At 42.0% G+C, this 22295-nt stretch overlaps 1 protein-coding gene across 1 annotated transcript in view; it reads left to right on the forward strand.

Moving 5' to 3' along the window:
* Nucleotides 1–22295, forward strand: part of ARPC1A (actin related protein 2/3 complex subunit 1A) — a 34299-nt gene that overhangs the window by 4842 nt on the left and 7162 nt on the right. Inside the window, exons 3-6 of the mRNA XM_004462659.4 lie at nt 4109–4213; nt 9634–9856; nt 13085–13192; nt 17002–17214. Coding sequence (XP_004462716.1) covers nt 4109–4213; nt 9634–9856; nt 13085–13192; nt 17002–17214 — 649 coding nt within the window. The remainder of the gene's footprint in view (nt 1–4108; nt 4214–9633; nt 9857–13084; nt 13193–17001; nt 17215–22295) is intronic.

Below are 22295 nucleotides of genomic sequence, written 5' to 3' on the forward strand. Positions count from 1 at the left end.
TAAATTTACCTATAGAGAACTGAGGCCTAGAGTGATGGAAGGACTTTCCTTTGGTTACCCACACAGTTATTGTCAGAGCCAGGGCCAGTACCCAAGTTTTCTGGCTCCTTGTCCAATTCTTTTTCTACAGTACCACTTGGAGGACCATTTATTTCAGAGATATCTTTCATTGCTCTGAGACACAATGTCTTGAAGGGTTGTGTATAGTAATACCCTATTCCTCCAGAGTTCAGTCAGAATACTGGGCCTAGAAATAAGCTGACACAGAGACCTATGGATTACTCCTGAAGTGCTCAGAGCAGTATTAACTAATATTTATTATGTTATTAATAAAACTCTTGAATTGCTATTTTCCTAGCTTAAGCAAACCAAAAAGGAATGGAGAAGATTTTTAAAAGTAGGTACAATACAACAAGTAAAATGACAAATGATATGACAAGATGTTCTAAGTATAGTGAGGAGCTGTATAAAACGACAGCTTCCTACCGAACTGAGGGATGTATCAAAATAATGACTCGGACAAGTCCAGCTTGGCGAGTAAATGATCATTTTTTTCGGGGGTTTAATGTTGAATCCTTGTCCTGAGCAGCAGGAGGAGAGAGAACAGTTCCGAGCTCGATTGCTCTCAGTGCAAAATGAAAGGGGTCTTTTTTAATGCATGTTTACATGCAGATGGGGAAGGCATTTGAGGGGCAGCAAAACTTCTAAAGTAAGAAGAGATACTCTTACAGGTTTCTGGGAGAAGAGGTCAAGCATTTACGGTACAAGGCGTACTGATCAGTCATGAGTTAGCAAACAATCATTTCCAAAGGCCAAAAATCTAAAAAAGAGGGACAGACGTGTATTATTATGCCCATGAGTTATTTTTTTAAAATATTGAATTATATTCACTATCTTTTTTATGTATAATAGCTTTATTGAGAGATAAATCACATACCATAAAACTGACCCTTCTAAAGTATACAAATCACTGGTTTTTAGTATATATTGTACAACCATTACTGCTATCTAATTTCAGAACATTTTCATCACCACAGAAGAACTCACTTCAGTTTATTGTTGAGTGAAGTGAAGATCTACATATAACCATCTGTATTGGGGATTTGAAAATATGTAACATGGCAGGACTGTGAATTTAGAGCTTCTGTTTTGTGATCATCTCACATTACTTAGTTTCTTATATATTCTATTTCCACTTTCCCATTTAAAAATTGGTTATTGGAGTATTTCTGTTTTGATTATATTTTTGTTTTTTGCGGGGGAGGTACGAGGGATTGAACCCAGGACCTCATACATGTGAAGCAGACACTCAGCCACTGAACTACACCCACTCTTCCCTGACTTTTTTTTTTTTTTTTTAGATTTATTTGTTTATTTCCCCCCTTCTCTCAACCCCCCCCCCCCAACTGTTTTTGCTGTCTCTATTGTCTTCTCTTCTCATTTTTCTGTCCTCTAGGATTCACTGGGATTTGATTCTGGCCTCTGATAGGGAAAGAGGTTCCTTACGAATTGCACCACCTCAGTTCCTGGTTTCTGCTGTGCTTCACCTTGACTCTCCCCTTGTCTTTCTTGATGTGCCATCATCTTGCTGTGTGACTCATTTGCACAGGGCACTGGCTCACATGGGCACTTGCGTGGGCACTCATGTGGGCACTGGCTAACCATGTGGGCACTGGTTTACCACGCGGGCATGCTTTCTCATCTTTTTCACCAGGAAGCCCCAGGGATCAATCCCAGTTCCTCCCATGTGGTTGGTGGAAGTTCTATCACCTTGAGCCATATCTGCTCCCTGATTGTTTTTCTTTTTCCTTCCCTGATTGTTTTTAAAAGATGTACAAGTTATTGTCATCATTTGAACTACCTGATAAAAAAAGTATTAAGTCAGAATTTTTATGCTACATTATAATTTGAAATTTATAACATTTTCCAGGTTTAAATTTGGATTTGGCTTTTGAAATCTCAATACGCATCTTAGAAATTTAAAGAAATAGTTTCTAAAAAGCACTTAAAGTCTTAGGATTTTGGAACTAGTTATTTATCTAATTCTACAGTTTAACCTGATGTGGCTTTCCTAAGTAGGGAAATGATTGACATAAGGTTTGGATCATAGATCTTAATTTTCATTTTATGAAATCAGTGTTTAAAAAAAAAGAAAGAAAAGGAAGAACTAATGAACTAGAATGGGTAAAAAAAAAGATATTAATGAGTTTTTTTTTTAAGTCCTCTCATATGTATGAATTTTGAGTGTTTTTTATTGGTTCAGGAGATTTCTCTCTTGAAAACAGAATTTTGTTGTCTTTTTTTTTTTTAATTAATTTATTTCAAACCCCCCCCATCGTTTTGCGTTTGCTGTATTTTTTTTTAAGATTTATTTATTTGTTTGTTTGTTTGTTTATTCATTCCCCCCCTTGTGGCTTGTTCCATTCTTTGCTGTCTCTTCTCTGTGTTTATTCTCTGCGTGTGTTTTCTGTATCTGCTCGTCTCCCTTTGTTGCATCATCTTGCTGCATCAGCTCTCCACAGCTCACGGGCCAGCTTGCCTTCACAAGGACACTCTGGCACGAACCCAGAGCCTCCCATATGGTAGACGGGAGCCCAGCTGATTGAGCCACAACCGCTTCCTACTGTCTGCTTTTTGTGTCCATCCACTGTGTGTTCTTCTGTGTCTGCTTGTCTTTCTTTAGGCAGCATTGGGACTGGGACCTTCCGGAGTGGGAGAGAGGTGCTCAATCTCTTGCGACACTTCAGCTTCCTGGTCTGCTGTGTCTCTTATTGTCTCTCCTCTGTGTCTCTTCGTTGCATCATCTGGCTGCACCAGCTGTCCACTTAGGCCAGCACTCCATGCAGGGCAGCACTCTGTGTGGGCCAGCTTGCCACGTGGGTCAGCTTGCCTTCACTGGGAGGCCGCGGGAATCGAACCCTGGTCCTCCTGTATGGTAGGCAGGAGCCCAATCGCTTGAGCCACATCTGCTTCCCCAGAATTTGTTTTGTGATCTATATTGGCTTTACTGCAAAGGAGAACTTTGATATATTTTATCAGCAGAATCCAGTTTTTCTGATAAACTACTAGTTCATAACCTATTTCCATGGGGAGGTTATCAGTTATTTTCAACATTTCAGAAAGTATAGCAAATTAAATATATTTAATAATGTTGCACAGGCAAACTAAAATGCTAGCTATCTTTACTCTGGATTAAAATTATATTAGCTAAGTATATAGTAACATTGTTTATTTCTTGCCTTCACTGTGAGTTTTATGTGCCTCTGGAAAAGTGCATTTTTTAAGTTTAGTTTGCACATACAGCATTTTTAGAATGTTGGGTCCAGGGAGTAGATGTGGCAAGAGCAGTTGAGCACCTCCTTCCCACATGGGAGGTCCCAGGTTCGATCCCTAGTGCCTCCTAAAAACAAGAGAAAAGGCAAAGTAACAAGCAAAACAAATGAAAAAACCAACTCAGGAGTTAATGTGGCTCAGGGGTTGAGTGCCAGGTTCCCATATTTGTCCTGGGGTCAATCCCTGGACCCAATACCTTAAAAAAAAAAATTGGGTCCAAATAATGGTAAAAATAATAAAAAATTCTCCGGGGGTGAATAGTGGGAACCACTTTGTCATAGCTTTCCTGTTTGTTCCTTCAATGTCTTTTTTTTTTTTTTTTAAAGATTTATTTTTATTTATTTAATTCCCCTCCCCTCCCCCGGTTGTCTGTTTTCTGTGTCTTTTTGCTGCGTCTTGTTTCTTTGTCCGCTTCTGTTGTCGTCAGAGGCACGGGAAGTGTGGGCGGCGCCATTCCTTGGCAGGCTGCTCCCTCCTTCGCGCTGGGCGGCTCTCCTTATGGGTGCACTCCTTGCGCGTGGGGTTCCCCTACGCGGGGGACACCCCTGCGTGGCACGGCACTCCTTGCGCGCATCAGCACTGCGCATGGGCCAGCTCCACACGGGTCAAGGAGGCCCGGGGCTTGAACCGCGGACCTCCCATGTGGTAGACGGACGCCCTAACCACTGGGCCAAAGTCCGTTTTCCCTTCAATCTCTTTTTAAAACTGTAACATATCCCCCTTTTTGGTGACAGTTTCAAGTTCATGTATTCATTGTGTTGACTTTTTCCTCCAGAGATTGCCCTTAGCCCCAATAACCATGAAGTTCACATCTATAAGAAGAACGGGAGCCAGTGGGTAAAAACGCACGAACTCAAGGAGCACAATGGACACATCACAGGTAAAGAAAGACAGCTGTGAATTTAGCACTCTTTTTTTTTTTTTTAAAGATTTATTTATTTATTTAATTCCCCCCCCTCCCCTGGTTGTCCGTTCTTGGTGTCTATTTGCTGCGTCTTGTTTCTTTGTCCACTTCTGTTGTCGTCAGCGGCACGGGAAGTGTGGGCGGCGCCATTCCTGGGCAGGCTGCTCTTTCTTTTCACGCTGGGCGGCTTTCCTCACGGGCGCACTCCTTGCGCGTGGGGCTCCCCCACGCGGGGGACACCCTTGCGTGGCACGGCACTCCTTGCGTGCATCAGCGCTGCGCATGGCCAGCTCCACACGGGTCAAGGAGGCCCGGGGTTTGAACCGCGGACCTCCCATATGGTAGACGGACGCCCTAACCACTGGGCCAAAGTCCGTTTCCCAGCACTCTTGTTTAAATAAAGAATATCTACCATAAATTTAAAGTAGTCCAGCATTTCTGGGTTTTCTTTGGAAACTTTGAGAAAATATCGGAATAATGATCTCAGTTTTAAGCACTTCTTTTAGCCCAGCTGATACTATGCACTCTACTTTGTTATGGAAAACACTGTACCTGCTCACCAGGACCAAAGAATCGATTAGATGATAAGACATGAAAGCAAAACTAGACAGGACAGCTGTAATTAACTACTGTTACAATCTCTCTTTCATTACCCCCAGGCCTGTGTGGGAGTGCCTGTTTTCCCATATCCCATATTTACTTCATATGATCAGATTGTGATCAGTTTTTGTCTGACTGATGAGTGAAAGAAGGTGTCTCTCTACGTTACATTGTCCTGAATAATAGAAAAGTTAAGCATGTTATTAGCCATTTGGATTCTTTTATGACTTTCCTGTACATAATTCTTTTGACCTTTTTTTCCATTGAATTTTTGCCTTTTTCTTGTTGGTTTGTGGAAGACTAGATCCTAAAGCTTATGGCTTTAAGGCAGATACCTGAGTGTACCATAACTTTTGTCTTTACAAAAACTGTTAATGAACAGATAGAGATGGCAAGCAGAGCAGTGCTAAGTTTTATTAAGCAACTGTCAAATAAAGGAGTAGGAGGAATAAGAGTTAAAAATGTAAAACTTTTTACAACAATTTTCAGAAGTTAGTGAACTGAATCCTGAAAGCAAATTTCAAGAAAATTTATTGCTGTTAAGTATTGTCTTCCTTTTTTTAAAAACCTATTTTCATATATAGAACTATTTAGAACTTTAGTTCTTTGATCTTTACAACTAGAGTTTCCTTTTTGTGTGTGTGTGTGTGTGTGTGTCTTTTTTTTTTTTTTCATTTTTAGAGTTTCCTTTTTATCCTGTTTTCTGGCAGTTAACCAACCACTTGCTTTGAACAATTTGAGCACATCAAAACTATTCAACTATTCTCCATAACTTTTCAAACCTAAATTTCTCAGTATAGTGAAAAAGTTTGCCCTTTCCTCACAATGACATTTGCATTGAAGTAGGCAGCAAAGAGACTTCTTTTTTTTTATTTTTTAAAGATTTATTTCTCTCCCCTCCCCCCCCAGTTGTCTGTTCTCTGTGTCTGTTTGCTGTCAGCGGCACAGGAATCTGTGTCTCTTTTTGTTGCTTCATCTTGCTGCGTCAGTTCTCTGTGTGTGCGGCACCATTCTTGGGCAGGCTGAATTTTCTTTTATGCTGGGCAGCTCTCCTTATGGAGTGCACTCCTTGCGCGTGGAGCTCCCCTACGCGGGGGACACCCCTGCGTGGCACGGCACTCCTTGCGCGCATCAGCACTGCACATGGGCCAGCTGCACACGGGTCAAGGAGGCCCGGGGTTTGAACCGCGGACCTCCCATGTGGTAGACGGACGCCCTATCCATTGGGCCAAGTCCGCTTCCCTAAAAGAGACTTCTGTTATGGTCTTTTTGTTGTTGCTCAGGATCCTGAAATTTTGCCTCTAATCTCTTAAAATACTCATTAACTTAAAGCTGTCATCTTCCCCCAAATCAGAGAGACACCTATATACTTTGACCTTCTGCACCCTTTACAGAAGTTGTCCTTGCATTCTCCAAAAATAACTTGTCACCAGCCCTCCTTGCTTTTACCAGGGATTTGTATGTGATGCCAGTGAGCACAGGGAACAGGTCTGTGACTGGACCAGCACCAAAGACACAATTTCTATTTTTGTTGCTATTGCTTTTCCACAACCTTATTTCTGTTAGATTTGGCCTGTTTTCTTTAAGTCCACTTACCAATGGACCTTATGGCCTAAGAATAAGAACATTGATATTTTAAATTGGAGTATCTACTTACTTTTTTTTCAGGGGTCCTTTGAATTTGGACCTGTTTTCTGTCTAGATGCTCAGATAACATTTGTTTTAGACATGGAAAAACTGCTGTTGGAAAAATCTAAATATAATTGTGGCAGGAGACCAGGGATCAGACATACTTTCTCAGAAAGATAGTAACTACAGAAAAGAAAATCATATTGTGAAGTCTTCTAGAGGAAAAGACATTGTTACTACAGAGGAAAGGAGTATGGCAAATACCAAAAGGATGACAGGGTTCCCTTTTTATCCCCCCTGTGTGTTTATTCTTTTGTGCTAAGCACTTGATTGTTCCTCTCCTTTAAAAAAAATCCTGTTACAGAAATTTTTATTCAGGTAACAAAAGTGGACAGAATAACATACCAAACCCCTATATGCCCAATACCTACAATGCAACAATATTCAACTCAGAGCCAGTCTTGTTCTTCTCAATTCACTTCTCCCTTTCCTGTACCATTTTGAAGCACATTCCAGGCATCATATCATTTACTATTTCAGTTTTTTTTCCTAAAAGATAAGGGCTGTTCTCTTTAATAATTCAACAGTTTGTTTTCATTGGGATCCAAAGAAGGTCTATACATTGTGATTAGTTGATGTGTCTCTTAAGTCATTTTTGACTTACAGAATTTCTTTTTTTTCCTCTAATTTATTTGTTACTAAAATTAAGAAATTGGATTGTTTGTCCTGTAGTGTTTCCCAGAGCCGGTATTTTACTGAGTATAAATCCTCTGTATTTCCTGTAAATTGTCCATTGGATTTAGGAGGCAATAGGTTCTTTCATCAAGGAAGCATGTAATGTTTAGTTGTCTTTTTTGTGTGTGATGTTATCAACTGTTGATAATCATTGCCTTGGTCCATTAATTCAGTAGGAGTTGCAAAATGGTGATATTCTAAATCTGAATTATTTCTTCCCTCTTAGCTGGAATACTTTTTATAAAAGAGATGCATACCTTTATCTGCTATCAGGTTACCCTGAGAGACAGTTAATACAGAAAAGATGCGATAAATGTTTGATTCCTCTCCTTTTTCTTCATAGCTCTCTAATGACAAGAGAACAGATTAAAAATGCAAAGCTAAATTAGTAAGAGATGACAATTTGCTTTTTACTGAATATTTGCTCTTCCCATCTCTCTTTTTAACAAGTAAATGTTTAGAAAGAGTTAAAAGTTAATGTGATCTACAATAGTTGAAACTATGACTATGGTTTTACAGCTTCCATTTTCTAACGAAAGGTGTAGATACAGAAATAGACTAAGAACCAGAACACCAAGCAGAAGGCAGTTCCTTATATTTTTCTTAGAGAGTAAGGGCCTATTGATTTAATTCTTTTTTTTTTTTAACACCTTATGCAGTGCTCAGGAATTCTTATTAAATGTGCTTAATTAGAGCAGTGGTTATATGTGATATGGGCTGAAATTTGATAATGTCAAAATCATTTTTAAAAAATCACTGAGCTCTTTCTTATTCCAAGGCAATGTTCTAGATGTAGGAAGGTGTATTGGCTTTCTGTTGCTGTGTAACAAATACCACAAACTTAGCATCTTAGACCAAGACATTTATTTGTCTTGGTTTATTTCCTTGGCCCAGAGACTGGGCACAGCTTCACTGGGTACCCTGATTAGGATCTCATAAGCTGTTTTCAAGGTATCAGCCAGGGATGGGATCTCATCTTAGGCTCCATTAAGGAAGGATCTGCTTCCATACACCCTCAGGTTGTTGGCAGAATTTATTTCCTTGTGGCCATAAGATTTATGGCAGATTGTTTATCAAAACCAACAACCAATTGAGAGAGGAAGTATATATAACAAGACAGGCACTATACTCTTAGGTAATCATTTAGTTGGAGCCACTTATATCCTATCACTTTTCCAGCATTCCAGTGGATAGTAGTGAGTCATAGGCCCTGCCCACATGCAATAAGACGCAATCAGCAGTACTGATGCGCGCAAGGAGTGCTGTGCCACGCAGGGGTGTCCCCCACATAGGGGAGCCCCACACACAAGGGGTGTCCCCCATGTAGGGGAGCCCCACGCGCAAGGAGTGCGCCCCATAAGGAGAGCCGCCCAGCGTGAAAGAAAGCGCAGCCTGCCCAGGAATGGCGACATTGCACACACAGAGAGCTGACACAACAAGATGATGCAACGAAAAGAGACATGGATTCCGGGTGCCGCTGATAAGGATAGAAGCGGTCACAGAAGAACACACAGCGAATGGACACAGAGAGCAGACAACTGGGGGAGGGCGGAGAGAAATAATAAAAAAAAAAAATTAGGCACAATCACACAAAGGTGTAAACATCTGGAGGCTGGATCATAGGACCACCCCTGGGTCCTTCTACCAGGGTGGTTTCAAAGACTTGCTTCCCCTTGTCAAGTGTTTTGTAATCAAGTTAGTAAAATAAGACATTGATAAGAATAACATTTTGCATCCCATTTCTGAGAATTTGTCATAGGGAAATAATTTTTTTTTAACAGAGCAGAAAGGTATATGACTATTCATTCCAATATTATGTTATCATTAAATGCCTGGAAACTAACAAAATGTTCAACAATATAGAGTATGATTTAGGAAATTAGAAGACCAGTATTCTGAAATGTATAACCCCTACTAATTTAGAAAAAGCAGGGGGAACTATTTGCCATGATTTTAATATCATTTGGGAAGGGGGGGGTGATCTATGTGGACATAAAGGAAAGGGCAGGGCTTCATTGACTTTACTGCATGTCCCTTTGTGATGTCTTATAGCCATGAATGGTTATTGCTTTTGTACTTAGTCTTTTATAAAGAGAAAAGAAAAAAACTAATAAATTTTCAAATCATATCTTTAAAGACCTGTGAATGAATGGAAGGAACATCCCTGCTTAATTTTATAACCTTTGCAGTTATAAAACCATTCTGTTCTACCTACCTTTGTAGAAAATCCTGAGTCCCAGGAGCTCTACAAAGAAGCACCCATGCTTTTGTGTGAGGTGTCGATCAGTACCATAGACATAGGTGGGGAGGAGGATGTGCTGGGTAGAAAGGTAACTGCCCTCCATCTGGTCCCTCAGTGCCAGTGCCCACCTGCCTGTGCCACAGACAGTTTTGACTGGGACAAAGCAGATAATACCACATCTTACTTGCAGGTATTGACTGGGCTCCCAAGAGTGACCGCATTGTCACTTGCGGGGCAGATCGCAATGCTTATGTCTGGAGTCAGAAAGATGGTATCTGGAAGCCGACCCTGGTGATCCTGAGAATTAATCGTGCAGCCACTTTTGTGAAGTGGTCCCCTCTAGAGAACAAATTTGCTGTGGGAAGTGGAGCACGGCTCATTTCTGTTTGTTACTTCGAGTCTGAAAATGACTGGTAAGCCACATCTGAACTTTTTTTTTTTTTTAAGATTTATTTATTTATTTAATTTCCCCCCCTCCCCTGGTTGTCTGTTCTTGGTGTCTATTTGCTGCGTCTTGTTTCTTTATCCGCTTCTGTTGTCGTCAGCAGCACGGGAAGTGTGGGTGGCGCCATTCCTGGGCAGGCTGCTCTTTCTTTTCACGCTGGGCGGCTTTCCTCACGGCGCACTCCTTGTGCGTGGGGCTCCCCCACGCGGGGGACACCCTTGCGTGGCACGACACTCCTTGCGCACATCAGCACTGCGCATGGCCAGCTCCACACGGGTCAAGAAGGCCCGGGGTTTGAACCGCAGACCTCCCATATGGTAGACGGATGCCCTAACCACTGGGCCAAAGTCCGTTTCCCTGAACATTTTTTATTTCTGTGGAATTACGTTTGGACTGCTGCGTTCTTGATGAGGTGCTGGGTGAATGAAGGCTTTGCCTACTTCAGTTTTTCCTAATTTGGAGATTTTTTTTTTCCCTCTGAAATTCTTCTCTGGTTGAACATTTTTCCTTCTAATGTGCCCATTGAGTCAAGTCTTACATCTTTCTCATTTTAATATAGAGCTATTGTTTCCATGATTTGACCTTTTATTTGTTTTATAAGATGGCACTACTGCTCTCACTCTATACTGACTAAATTATTGTTTTACAATGGTTAAACTTGGAAGAACCTGAGAAATAACTTTTTCTCACTAAATCTACCCATTTAAAATATCTAGGATTTTTACAGATAGCAGTGTTCTTTCTTTAAAATGTATGTGCTAACTAAATTTGTGTCTTGGTAAGCTATTTTGCATATTTAAACAACCAATGAAATAAAAATTCTTCAGAATCTTGGAAGAATAATCAGGCTGCTATACTTTTTTATAAATCACTTACCGCTGAATCAGTCAAAAATAGAGATTTATATCCCAATAACTTATTTTAACCATTCCTTCCTATTTACTGCCATGAGAAAACAACTTTGTTCTTCCTGCCATTCATGCAGAGCAGATAGCAAATATCCTTTAGCAGGAAGTTGTCATTTAGTACAGAATTGAGAGTATTCATATTTCCATACACACAAAAATAGCAGAGTACATTTTACTCTTTGCATTAAACTTATCGGAGGAGATTATGTTACCTTTTGTAATTTAGTAAAATCTTAGAAATTTTTTTAAAGTTTTTTTAATTTTTTAATTTTTTTATTTGTTTCTCTCCCCTTCCCCCCATTGCCTGCTTTCTCTGTCCATTCACTGTGTGTTCTTCTGCATCTGCTTGCATTGTCAGGCAGCACTGGGAAACTGCATCTCTTTTTTGTTGTGTCATCTTGATGCATCAGCTCTCTGTGTGTACGGTGCCACTCTTGAGCAGACTGCGCTGTTTTCATGCAAGGCAGCTGTCCTTCCAGGGTGCACTCTTTGCACATGGTGCACTCCTGTGTGGTACAGCACTTGAGCATAGCAGCACTGCGCGTGGGTGAGCTTACCACACAGGCAGGAGACCCTGGGTATTGAACTGTGGACCCTCCATATGGCAGGCAGATGCTCTATCAGTTGAGCCACATCTGCATCCCTAGAAATTTTTATTATTTGGAAAGAAAGTCTGTGAATTTGCAACAAGATTGAATTATGAATTCAAGACATATTTTTCTTTCAAGTATGTACAAAAGAAGGCTAATAACATGCTGTCTGCTAGAAATCGTTTGGAAAGCTCACTATAACAAATAGAAAAAAAACTTCATGAATAGGATATTCTTAGGGAAACAGATGTGGCTAAGTCAGTTGGGCTACCATCTACCATATAGGAGGTCCAGGGGTTGATACCAAGGGCCTCCTGGTGAAGGCAAGCTGGCCAGTGCAGAAGCTGGCCCACATGGAGTGCCACCCCATGCGGGAATGCCACCCGTGGCGCAGCAAGATGACGCAAGGAGAGCCAGTAAGAGATGTAGCAGAACAGGGAGCTGAGGTGGCACAAGAGAATGATTGCTTCTCTCCCACTCCGGAAGGTGTCAGGATGGTTCCCAGAGCTGCCTAATGAGAATACAAGCAGACACAGATGAACATCTGGCAAATGGACACAGAGAGCAGACAACGGGGGGGATAAATAAATAAATCTTATTTACTTATTTATTCCTATAGGGCTAAACTTTATGTTGGCTGGTAATCCCTGTAGTCTTACTCAGTTATATGAGAAACTTTTCCTAGATAAACTTCAACCCCTGTGGTTGTTTGCATTTTTATTCATTGGGGAAAAAAAAAAGTCTCAAATATTGGTAGATTGGGTTTCACTGGATTGTAATTTGGACATGCTGTATGTTCCAGGAAGTTTCTAAACTATAGAGCAGTAGTTCATTGGTCTGATGTGAGTACTTTAAAGCAAGCTTTTAGGAATCTATAATTTAATCATCTTGAACTGTATATTACTTTGCTTGTCACTCTTTCCTTAATTTAAAATAACTTTTATAAAACAATTCAGAATATTGTTTTTCAGAATGAACTTTTCAGAAAGGTTTCTAAGAAAAAGATTATACAGAAAAGTAATTTAGCATTCAGGGAAAGGTATTTGGCTCGATAATAAGTCTCAACTCTTGAACACCCAAAATGATTGGATTTTCAACAGCAGATAAGTCAAAATAATGACTGATCTTAGACATAAATAATCTTTTTGAGTGGAAGTAGAGAATTAGAGGCTGATTTTCCACAAGAGTTTCTGCTAATCTATTGGTTGTGATTTCTCTGAGGGGAAAGAGAAGAATTTACAACTTCATGAGACTTGTAAAGGAGATTAAGGAGTCTTACAAACCAAATAACCCAAAAAGAAATAACAAATCACTGAATAGTTAGAATGAAAATTCAGGTAATTTCCAAACTCTGATTTTATCTCAAAGGTTAAAGTCGCATGTAAATCTTCAACTCCATGGGGCAGGGCCAGAGTTCATTCCTAAGTCTGCTTATTAATGAGTATCCCCTGGGAGCTGGAAAAGTTCAGAACCAGTTGATCTGGTGAGATGGTCAAAGCCTAAAAGACAAGGCACAGAAGGGCCTGTTTATGGCTCTTCTTCTCTGTCCTTCAGAAATGCATCTTCTCCTTGGCAGGAGACCTGGTGACCAGCAGAAGAGCCATGCTTAAGTGTTTTCATCTGACACCCATCTGTAGGTCATTGGGGGACTGCCACTTGATGTGTGGGTAAACTAAAATTGCTTTTTTTCTCTTGTAGGTGGGTAAGCAAGCACATTAAAAAGCCTATTCGTTCCACGGTCCTCAGCTTGGATTGGCATCCCAACAATGTTTTGCTGGCAGCAGGATCCTGTGACTTCAAATGCAGGTGGGTACAAATGAGAATTGGTAGACACACTTGAGCTACTCATTGTTCTTCTTTCAACAAATATTGAAAAGGTTCTTTTTCTTTGCAAGGCACTATGAAGGACTAAAAAATAAAATGAGCTTGTGATCTAGAAAAGGAAGTAATGCAAGTGTATAAATAACTACAGTGGGAAGAAGTGGACTGGGAAATGCAGTAGAAGGATTTCTAAGTGCTGGAACAGAAGCGTTTTCCTTAGACTATTGATAGTTTAGACTGGAGGATTAGTGTATACATTCTCATCTACAGTGTTCTTTTTTTTTCCTGTTTTAAAGATTTTATTTATTTCTCTTCCCTTCCCCCCTCCCATCCATTGTCTGCTCTCTGTGTCCATTTGCTGTGTGTTCTTCTGTGTCCACTTGCATTATGAGGCGGCACTGGAAAACTGCATCTCTTTTTTGTTGTGTCATCTTGCTGTGTCAGCTCTCCGTGTGTGCAGTGCCACTTCTGGGCAGGCTGTGCTTTTTTCACACAGGGTGGCTCTCCTTGTGGGGCGCGCCCCTGCTTGGCACAGCACTCCTTGAGCGCATCAGCACTGAGCGTGGGCCAGCATACCACGGAAGTCCTGGGGATCAAATCCTGGATCCTTCATATGGTATGCAGACGCTCTATCAGTTGACCCATGTCTGCTTCCCTACAGTATTACTTCTCATTTAATATCCCAGGTAGCAGAATCTCCAAATTCCAGAGTGAAACTAAGCTTAACAAAACATAGTTGAACCATGCACTGCTGAGCTATTATCATGCTGCTCCTTTGCATTTAAAGCTTTTTATTAGCCATTGAATGAGGCTAGAAGCACTTTGCTAAGAGTTTTAAGAATCATACCATGTTGGAAGCAAACTTGGCCCAGTGGCTAGGGCATCTGTCTACCACATGGGAGGTCCGCGGTTCAAACCCCGGGCCTCCTTGACCCATGTGGAGCTGACCCATGTGCAGTGCTGATGCTCACAAGGAGTTTTGTGCCACGCAGGGGTGCCCCCTGTGTAGGGGAGCCCCACGCACGAGGAGTGCGCCCCTTAAGGAGAGCCGCTCAGCGTGAAAGAAAGTGCAGCCTGCCCAGGAATAGTGCCGCACATACGGAGAGCTGACACAACAAGATGACGCAACAAAAAGAAACAGATTCCTGTGCCACTGACAACAACAGAAGTGAACAAAGAAGAACACACAGCAAATAGACACAGAGAACAGACAATGGGGGGAGGGGAGAGAAATAAAATAAAATAAAATCATACCATGTAATTACTTTTTAAAAAATAATCCCAGATCTACAAGACAAAATATTATAAACCCCACATAAGGAACTGGAACTCCAGCAGAACCTAATCACCCAGATCTACCAACCTCCACAGCTTGACACCTTTGCCACATCATTCATCCATCCATCCATTAAATATTCATTCGTCCATTTATCTATCTATAATCTATCCATCTTCTGAGCATTTGAAAGCAAATTGCAGACATCAGGCTCTCAGAACGCACAAGACTTCCATGTACATTTCCTACGAACTAGGACATTCACCCATATAATCACCTTAAGTGCAGCTATCAAGCCCCAAAACTCTAACATTGATATAAACCTTCCATTTAATACTTTAATCCTTTCTTAATTCCAATTATATCCTTTTGATCCTCTTCCCTCCCATTCTTAGATCCCATTTAGTATCAGGTATTGCATTTGTCATCTTTTTAGTTTCTTTTTTATTTTTATTAAATTGTAGAACCATATACCACACAAATCCTCCAATCCCAACCCCTCCCAAGTGTACCATTCAGTGGGATCAACCACACTCACATCATTGCAGTACCCTCACCACCATCCACCGCCAGAACGCTACTTCCACCCCAAACAGAAACCCCACAGCCATCATGCTCCAGCTCTTTATTGCTTCTGCCCCCCACCCCCAGCAAACTGTACTCTTTCTGTTTTCAGTCTGCCATTCCTGGGCAGGCTACACTTTTTTCACATGGGGTGACTCTCCTTACGGGGCACAATTCCTTGGGCGTGGGGCTCCCCTACACGGGGGACATGCCTGCGTGCACAGCACTCCTTGTGTATATAAGCACCTGCACGTGGGCCAGCTCATTACACAGGTCAGGAGGCCCTGGGTTTGAACCTTGGACCTCCCATGTGGTAGGCGGACGCCCTATCTGTTGGGCCAAATCCGCTTCCCTGTGTCACTTTTTTGTTGCATCATCTTGCTGCATCAGCTCTCGGTGTGTGTGGTGCCACTCCTGGGTAGGCTGCGCTTTTTTCACTTGGGGCAGCTGTCCTTGTGGGGCACACACTGTGTGTGGGGGGCTCCCCTACACGGGGGACACCCCTGCGTGGCACAGCACTCCTTGTGCGCGGCAGCGCTGCACGTGGGCCAGTTGACCACACAGGTCAGAAGGCCCTGGGTATGGAACCCTGGACCCTCCATATGGTAGGCGGACACTCTATAAATTGAGCCACAGCTGCTTCCCTCTTTAGTTCTTTTTCCATGTTTTCCTATAGCCTGTAAAGCATATTTAAGACCATTTTTTGAAAATCTTTGTCTGGAATGTCCCAGGTCTGATCTTCCTCTTTGATGGTTTCTAATGCTTTAATCTTCTCCTTTTTTCTGGGCTGTTTATCCCTTTGAATATTTTGTAATCTTTTGTTAAAATCTGGCCATTCTAATATTTTAATGTGTTATCGTTGGAATTTTGACTCTTCCCGGAGGGGTCTGCTCCTTAAGCTTGTATCTAGCTGGTCTTATGACGTGCTTTCCTTGAATGCCAGGAGCTAACGAAAGAATAAAAAAGGGAAGGAGGGACGAAACACCAGTCTTTGTAGATTGACCTGTGCAGACCTTACACTCTTCCTTCAGAGCTTATCCATACAGTGAGTTGAGAAAATAGCTCCAGGCCAAAGTGTAAGGGCCTCCCTGGTCCTTTCTGTGCATGCATCTTGTCTTGGGCATGTGCAATTGGCCCTGAGAAATCCCTCATTTACATGATATGGTCCCATGGCCAAGACTTCCTTGCCCCAGGCAGCACTCCTTGACAGTTCTCCCTCAGTGTTTTATAGGAAAGCTCTGTGAGCTGCCTTCTACACACAGGCAAGTTCTGAGTCAGTGAGTCTCTTAGGCCTCCACCAGAGAGAGTGAACTTGCCACGGAGACTGGACTGTGGGTCTGAGGGTTGGGTAAACCCAGCCCTACTGCATGACATCACCAAGGAGAGCCTGCCCACTCTTTCTCACTGGTGCATCCCTGTCCTTTCTCTTTGGATCTCTCATTCTTTTTTAAAATGGGTTAATACCATTGGTTTATTGCAGGGTGGCAAATGTCTTCCACTTTCCTACCATTTGATTGCACTTGCTTCCTGGAGTACAATGAGGTAGACAGGAAAGAATGCTATAACCATTTAGCTAGGTCTGATTTGGACAAAGGAGGGGTGTGACAGCAAGGACCCCCAACCTCCAGATTGTTGACTCCATGAGGGAAGGAAGGGCTTTTTTCTTCATTACCTCCAGAGCTACACACCTACAGCAGTGCCGGCACATTGTTGGAGCTCCATGAATATTGATTGATTGAATGTGGAATTTCCAAGTTCATATTGGCCTTCAGGCAGCCTTAGAACCATTTGGTGCCCTGAGGTTTGTGTGTCTGAATTTGTCCAGCACATTACTTTTTTTATGAGTCAGTCTCTTTGTGCTCTGGGATACCTTGTGGTCACTGCCTGTGGACTATTTCTGCATACAGATACTTTCATTTGCATTTTTCTTCTCTCTCTCTGCACTTAACTGTAGAGTGTTTTCTGCCTACATTAAAGAAGTGGATGAAAAGCCAGCCAGTACACCATGGGGCAGCAAAATGCCTTTTGGCCAGCTGATGTCAGAATTTGGTGGCAGTGGCACCGGTGGTTGGGTCCACGGGGTCAGCTTTTCTGCCAGTGGGAGCCGCCTGGCCTGGGTCAGCCATGACAGCACTGTGTCTGTAGCTGATGCCTCAAAAAGTGTGCAGTGAGTATTTATCTTTTGTTTGGAGTGGGGAGGGAGAGGGCATCTCACCAAGTGGAATACGTCTTGCTGGGTATAAGTATTGGACGTGAGCATAAAAATCTGAACCAGAACGCCATAGACAGTCATTAAAGTTACAGAAGCACCTTTAAATTGTCCACTTTGGGATATTTTAAACCTTTCTTAATGGAAGTACTGATACTAAGTCCTTTGAAGAACTCTTCTGGTTTGCTACTGTTAAAGGGCCCTTCACATGAGCTAATTTAGTCTGAATTCCCTAAAGCATGTAAATGTCACTCACCACCTTCAGCCAAACAGGAGATGTGTTCTTACTCTGTCTAGTCAGTAAACAATGACTCCATTAATTTGGGACTTCACTGGTAATGCTTGAACAGCCTTGACACTAGTTCCTCTGGAGTGGCCTGGAACACCTTGACTTGAAATGACTCACTTCTGGGCGGAGCCTGTACAACCTGAGAGAAAGTACGTGAGGGATCTTATCAGACATCAGAATTAATATTTGTTTGTGTATGTGTTGGAGAAAGAGAAGATTTTCCTCTTAAACAGTACTCCCAATTATAAATGATATAGTCTTGCAGGTTTTGATACATATATAGGCACATATATCTTATAATTTTTAACTCAAATGGGATTTTGCTATACATTTTGTACAATAATCTGTCTTTTGTATTTTAATATTTTGATGATGTTTTGATGCCATAGTTATTTGATTTTAATGCAGTTTATTTTAACACATAGTAAGCTCTTAGAATATGGTTATCGTAAGTCCTTGTATTGATTATGATTTGACTTTTCCAATTTTGCCAGTTGGATTACATCCTCCACCTTTCTCCTTCTCAAACATATATATTTCATGTAGTAAAAGCCAAGGCAGACCACAGTAAGGGCTGAGGCTGAGGAATAAGTCCTTCAGTCCAATACCATCCTTATAAAGGATTTCCAGAGACATGCAGAGTTAGCTCTCAAAATGTACCATATTTTGACTTTTGGGAAATGGAGGGCTAGAGAGGCAAAGGGCTCACTTTTGTCCCAGAAAAATAGCTAGAGGACAGGTAGAAACTGTCGGGAAAACTGTTCTAGGGCTTAAGACACCAAGTGAAGGCTAGACACTACCCAGAAGAGAGGAACAAAGAAAAGGAGTCCCAGATGGCTGGGAAAATTCCATGAGTAAAGCTGCAGTAGCAGCTGCTGGGCCCTTCCCCCACCTTCAGAGCAAACCAGGCTGGGTCCCCCCGGCCCCTGGCAGGCGGGTACAGACTGAAGGGCCTGAAAGGGCCCTCTTCCCCAAGAAAAGGGAGAGGGAGGGACTCAGCCTATGGCAAAATCAGATTTTGGCCTGTGAACTGGTGTGCTCCATTGGAGGGGTGCACACTTCCACGCTGGGGGGAGCCAGGACATTCTTTGCCCTGAGAGCCCTTGGAGAGCTAAAGATAATTTGCCTATTTAAACAAGGTACCTACTGCCTTGGGCTGGTTGCTTGGGAGGGTGCCACTGGCCAAGGGAGGAGAACAGCTTCTAAGAATGTTTGTAAGGTTTGGCCTGCCCTGAGGATATTGCTTCTGCACTGCCCACCCAGACAGGTTTACAGTGAATGCCTTCCTCCCTTGCATCTGGGACCTGAGCTGAGATGTCTGTTGAAGAGCGCCATCTGCTGGCAGACCAGGAAAATACACACAAAGGGAAAAATAGTAAGAAATGACTGAGTCTGATACCTATACTGCCTACCTCTCCAAGGCCCTGGGAAACTGGTCTACACCCCATTACTGGTCCTTAGCCCTGGTTTGAGCAGTTAATTAGGGGCAGTCATAAATATCTAGAAAAGTTGATCCAAGCACCGAAGAACAGCGGTAGCACACGGCTACTTAATAGTCAATCCCCAGGCAAGAGGGAGAAACTGAATGTCACACGCCTACACCTCAGCAGAAAATTACAAGCCATACTAAGGAAAATGAAGATATAACTCAGGCAAAGGGAAAAATCAAAGCTCTAGATGAGACACAGGACTTGAAACAACTCATCAGTGATGTTCATACAAATCTCCTAAATCAGATCATGGAATTGAAGGACAACATAGCTAAAGAAAGAAAAGACATTAAGAAGACACTGGGGAAGCAGCTGTGGCTCAAGTGATAGGGTCTGTGCCAACCATATGGGAGGACCCAGGTTTGATCCCTGGGGCCTCCTGGTGAAAAAGAGAAGAAAGCATGACTGCGTGGTGAGCCAGTGCCCACATAATGAGCCAGTGCCCACGCAAGTGAGTTATGCAGCAAGATGATGACTCAACAGGAGAGCCAAAGGGGAGAGTCAAGGTGAAGTGCAGCAGAGACCAGGAACTGAGGTGGCACAATTGACAGGGAACCTCTCTCTACATCACAGATCCCCAGGATCAAATTCCAGTGAATCCTAGAGGAGAAAGACAAGAAGAGAAGACAAAAAGAAATAGATAAAGAAGATCACACAGCAAATGGACACAAATAAAAGGCATGGCAAAGAACAGATTTGGAGGGTTTTTAATGTTAGAGTCTTGATGTTGGAGTTGGATGCTGAAGTCTTAAGCTGGAGCCCTGGGAAGCAAGCACACAGAGGAAGGAGAAGCAAGCCCTAGGAAGAGAGGAACCCTGAGCCCAGAGAGAAGCAAGACCTGGGAAGAGAGGAACCCAGGAAGCCTGAACCCTCGCAGATGTTGGAAGCCATCTTGCTCTAACACTTGGAAGTAGACTTTGGTGAGGGAAGTAACTTGTGCTTTATGGCCTGACATTTGTAAGCTCCTACCCCAAATAAATACCCTTTATAAAAGCCAACAGATTCTTGGTATTTTGCATCAGCACCCCCTTGGCAGACTAATACAGCATGTATAAAAATCCTACAGCCAGCATATTCACTGGGGAAAAGTTGAACGCTTTCCCTCGAAGATCAGGAACAAGACAAGGATGTCTACTCTCACCACTGTTATTCAACATTGTGCTAGAAGTTCTAGCTAGATCAATTAGGCAAGAAAAAGAAATAAAAGGTATCCAGACAGGAAAAGAGAAAGTAAAACTCTCACTGTTTGCAGGTGACATGATCCTATATTTGGAAAATTCTGAAATATTTATATAACAAAACTACTTGAGCTAATAAATGGTTCAGCAAAGTGGCAGGATACAAGTTCAACATGCAAAAATCAGTAATACTGTGTTGTGGAGCGAATGTAACTCAAGTGGTTGAGTGCCTGCTTCCTATGTATAAGGTCCTGGGTTCAATCCCCAGTACCTTCTAAAAACAAACAAACAAAAACCATCTCTTATTGGGGAGCGGATGTAGCTCAGTGGTTGAGCACCTGCTTCCCATGTATGAGCTCCTGGGTTCGATCCTTAGTACATCCTAAAAATAAATAAAATAAAAACCAGGAGTGTTTATATACACTAGTAATGAGCAAGGGAAAAATTCCATTCATAACAGCAACAAAAAGACTCAGATATCTTAGAATTAACTTAACCAGGAATCTAAAGGATCTGGATTTGTAAAACTACAAAATACTGCTAAAAGAAATCAGAGAAGACCTAAAACAAACGGAGGGAAATTCCGTGTTCACACATTGGAAGACTAAACATCATGAAGATGTCAGATGTCAATTCTACCCAGACTGTTATAGATTGAATATAATACCAATCCAAATTCCAGCAGCCTACTGTACAAAAATAGAAAAGTCAGTTACCAGATTTATGGAAGGGAAAGGGGTCCTGAATAGCTGAAAACATCCTAAAAAAGAAAAGCGAGATCAGAGCACTCACACTTCCTGATTTTGAAAATAAAGTACAGTGGTCAGAAGATCATGGTATTGGCATAAAGATACACACGTTGATCAATGAAATCAAATTTAGAGTTCAGAAATAGACCCTTTCCTCTATGGTCAACTAATTTTTTTTTTTTAGATTCATTTTATCTATCTCTCCCCATCCCCTCGTTGTTTGCACTTGCTGTGTCTGTTCATCTTCTTTGTTTCTTTAGGAGGCATGAGGAACTGAACCCAGGACCTCCAATGTGGGAGGGAGGCACATAATCGCTCACCTCTGTTCCCTGCTTTGTTGTATCTCTTGTTAGTTTTTCCTCTTGTGTCTCTTGTTGTATTGTTTTGCCGCGTCTGCTTGCCTTGCCTGCCCTTTGTGCCAGCTCACCATCATGCTTGTCCTCTTCAAGGGCCACCAGGAACCTCTGCTCCCTGCTTTGTTGTGACTCTCATTATGTTTTTCTTCTTGTACCTCTTGTTGCATCATCTTGTGTCAGTTTGCCACACCTGCCTGTCCCACCAGCTTGCTGTCTTCTTTAGGAGACACCAGGAACCAAACCCCATGGACCTCCCATGTGGTAGGCAGGAGCCCAGTCACTTGAGCCACATCTGCTTCCCTCAACTGATTTTTGACAAATTTACCAAGTTCACTTCTCTGGGACAGAACAGTCTCTTCAACAAATATGCTTTTAGAACTAGATATAGAGAAATGGACTGGGCTTAATGAATCCACACACACAGAGAGCTGACGCAGCAAGACGCAACAAAAAGAGACACAGATTCCCGGTGCCGCTGACAAGAATAGAAGCAGACACAGAAAAACACACAGCAAATGGACACAGAAAACAGACAACTGGGGTGGGGGGGAGGGAAGGAGAGAGAAATAAATAAAAATTAAAAATAAATAAAAAAGAACTAGATATTCATCAACAAAAAAATGAAAGAGGACCCCCTGTCTCACTCCCTATACAAAGATCAACTCAAAATGGATCAAAGATCTAAACATAAAAGTCAGGACCATAAAACTCGAAGATAACAGGGAAACATCTACAAGATCTTTTAGTAGGAGGGGGTCTCTCTAACCTCATACCCAAAGCACAAGCAACAAAAGAAAAAATCGATAAATGGAACCTCCTCAAAATTAAACATTGCTGCCACCTCAGAGGACTTTGTCAAGAGGGTAAAAAGGCAGCCTACTCAATGGGAGAAAATTTTTGGAAACCATGCATCTAACAAGGATCTAATATCCATGATATATAAAGAGATCCTACTACTCAACAATGAAAAGATAAAT

Source organism: Dasypus novemcinctus, chromosome 23 (assembly GCF_030445035.2).
Source record: "Dasypus novemcinctus isolate mDasNov1 chromosome 23, mDasNov1.1.hap2, whole genome shotgun sequence".
Taxonomy (NCBI): Eukaryota; Metazoa; Chordata; class Mammalia; order Cingulata; family Dasypodidae; genus Dasypus; species Dasypus novemcinctus.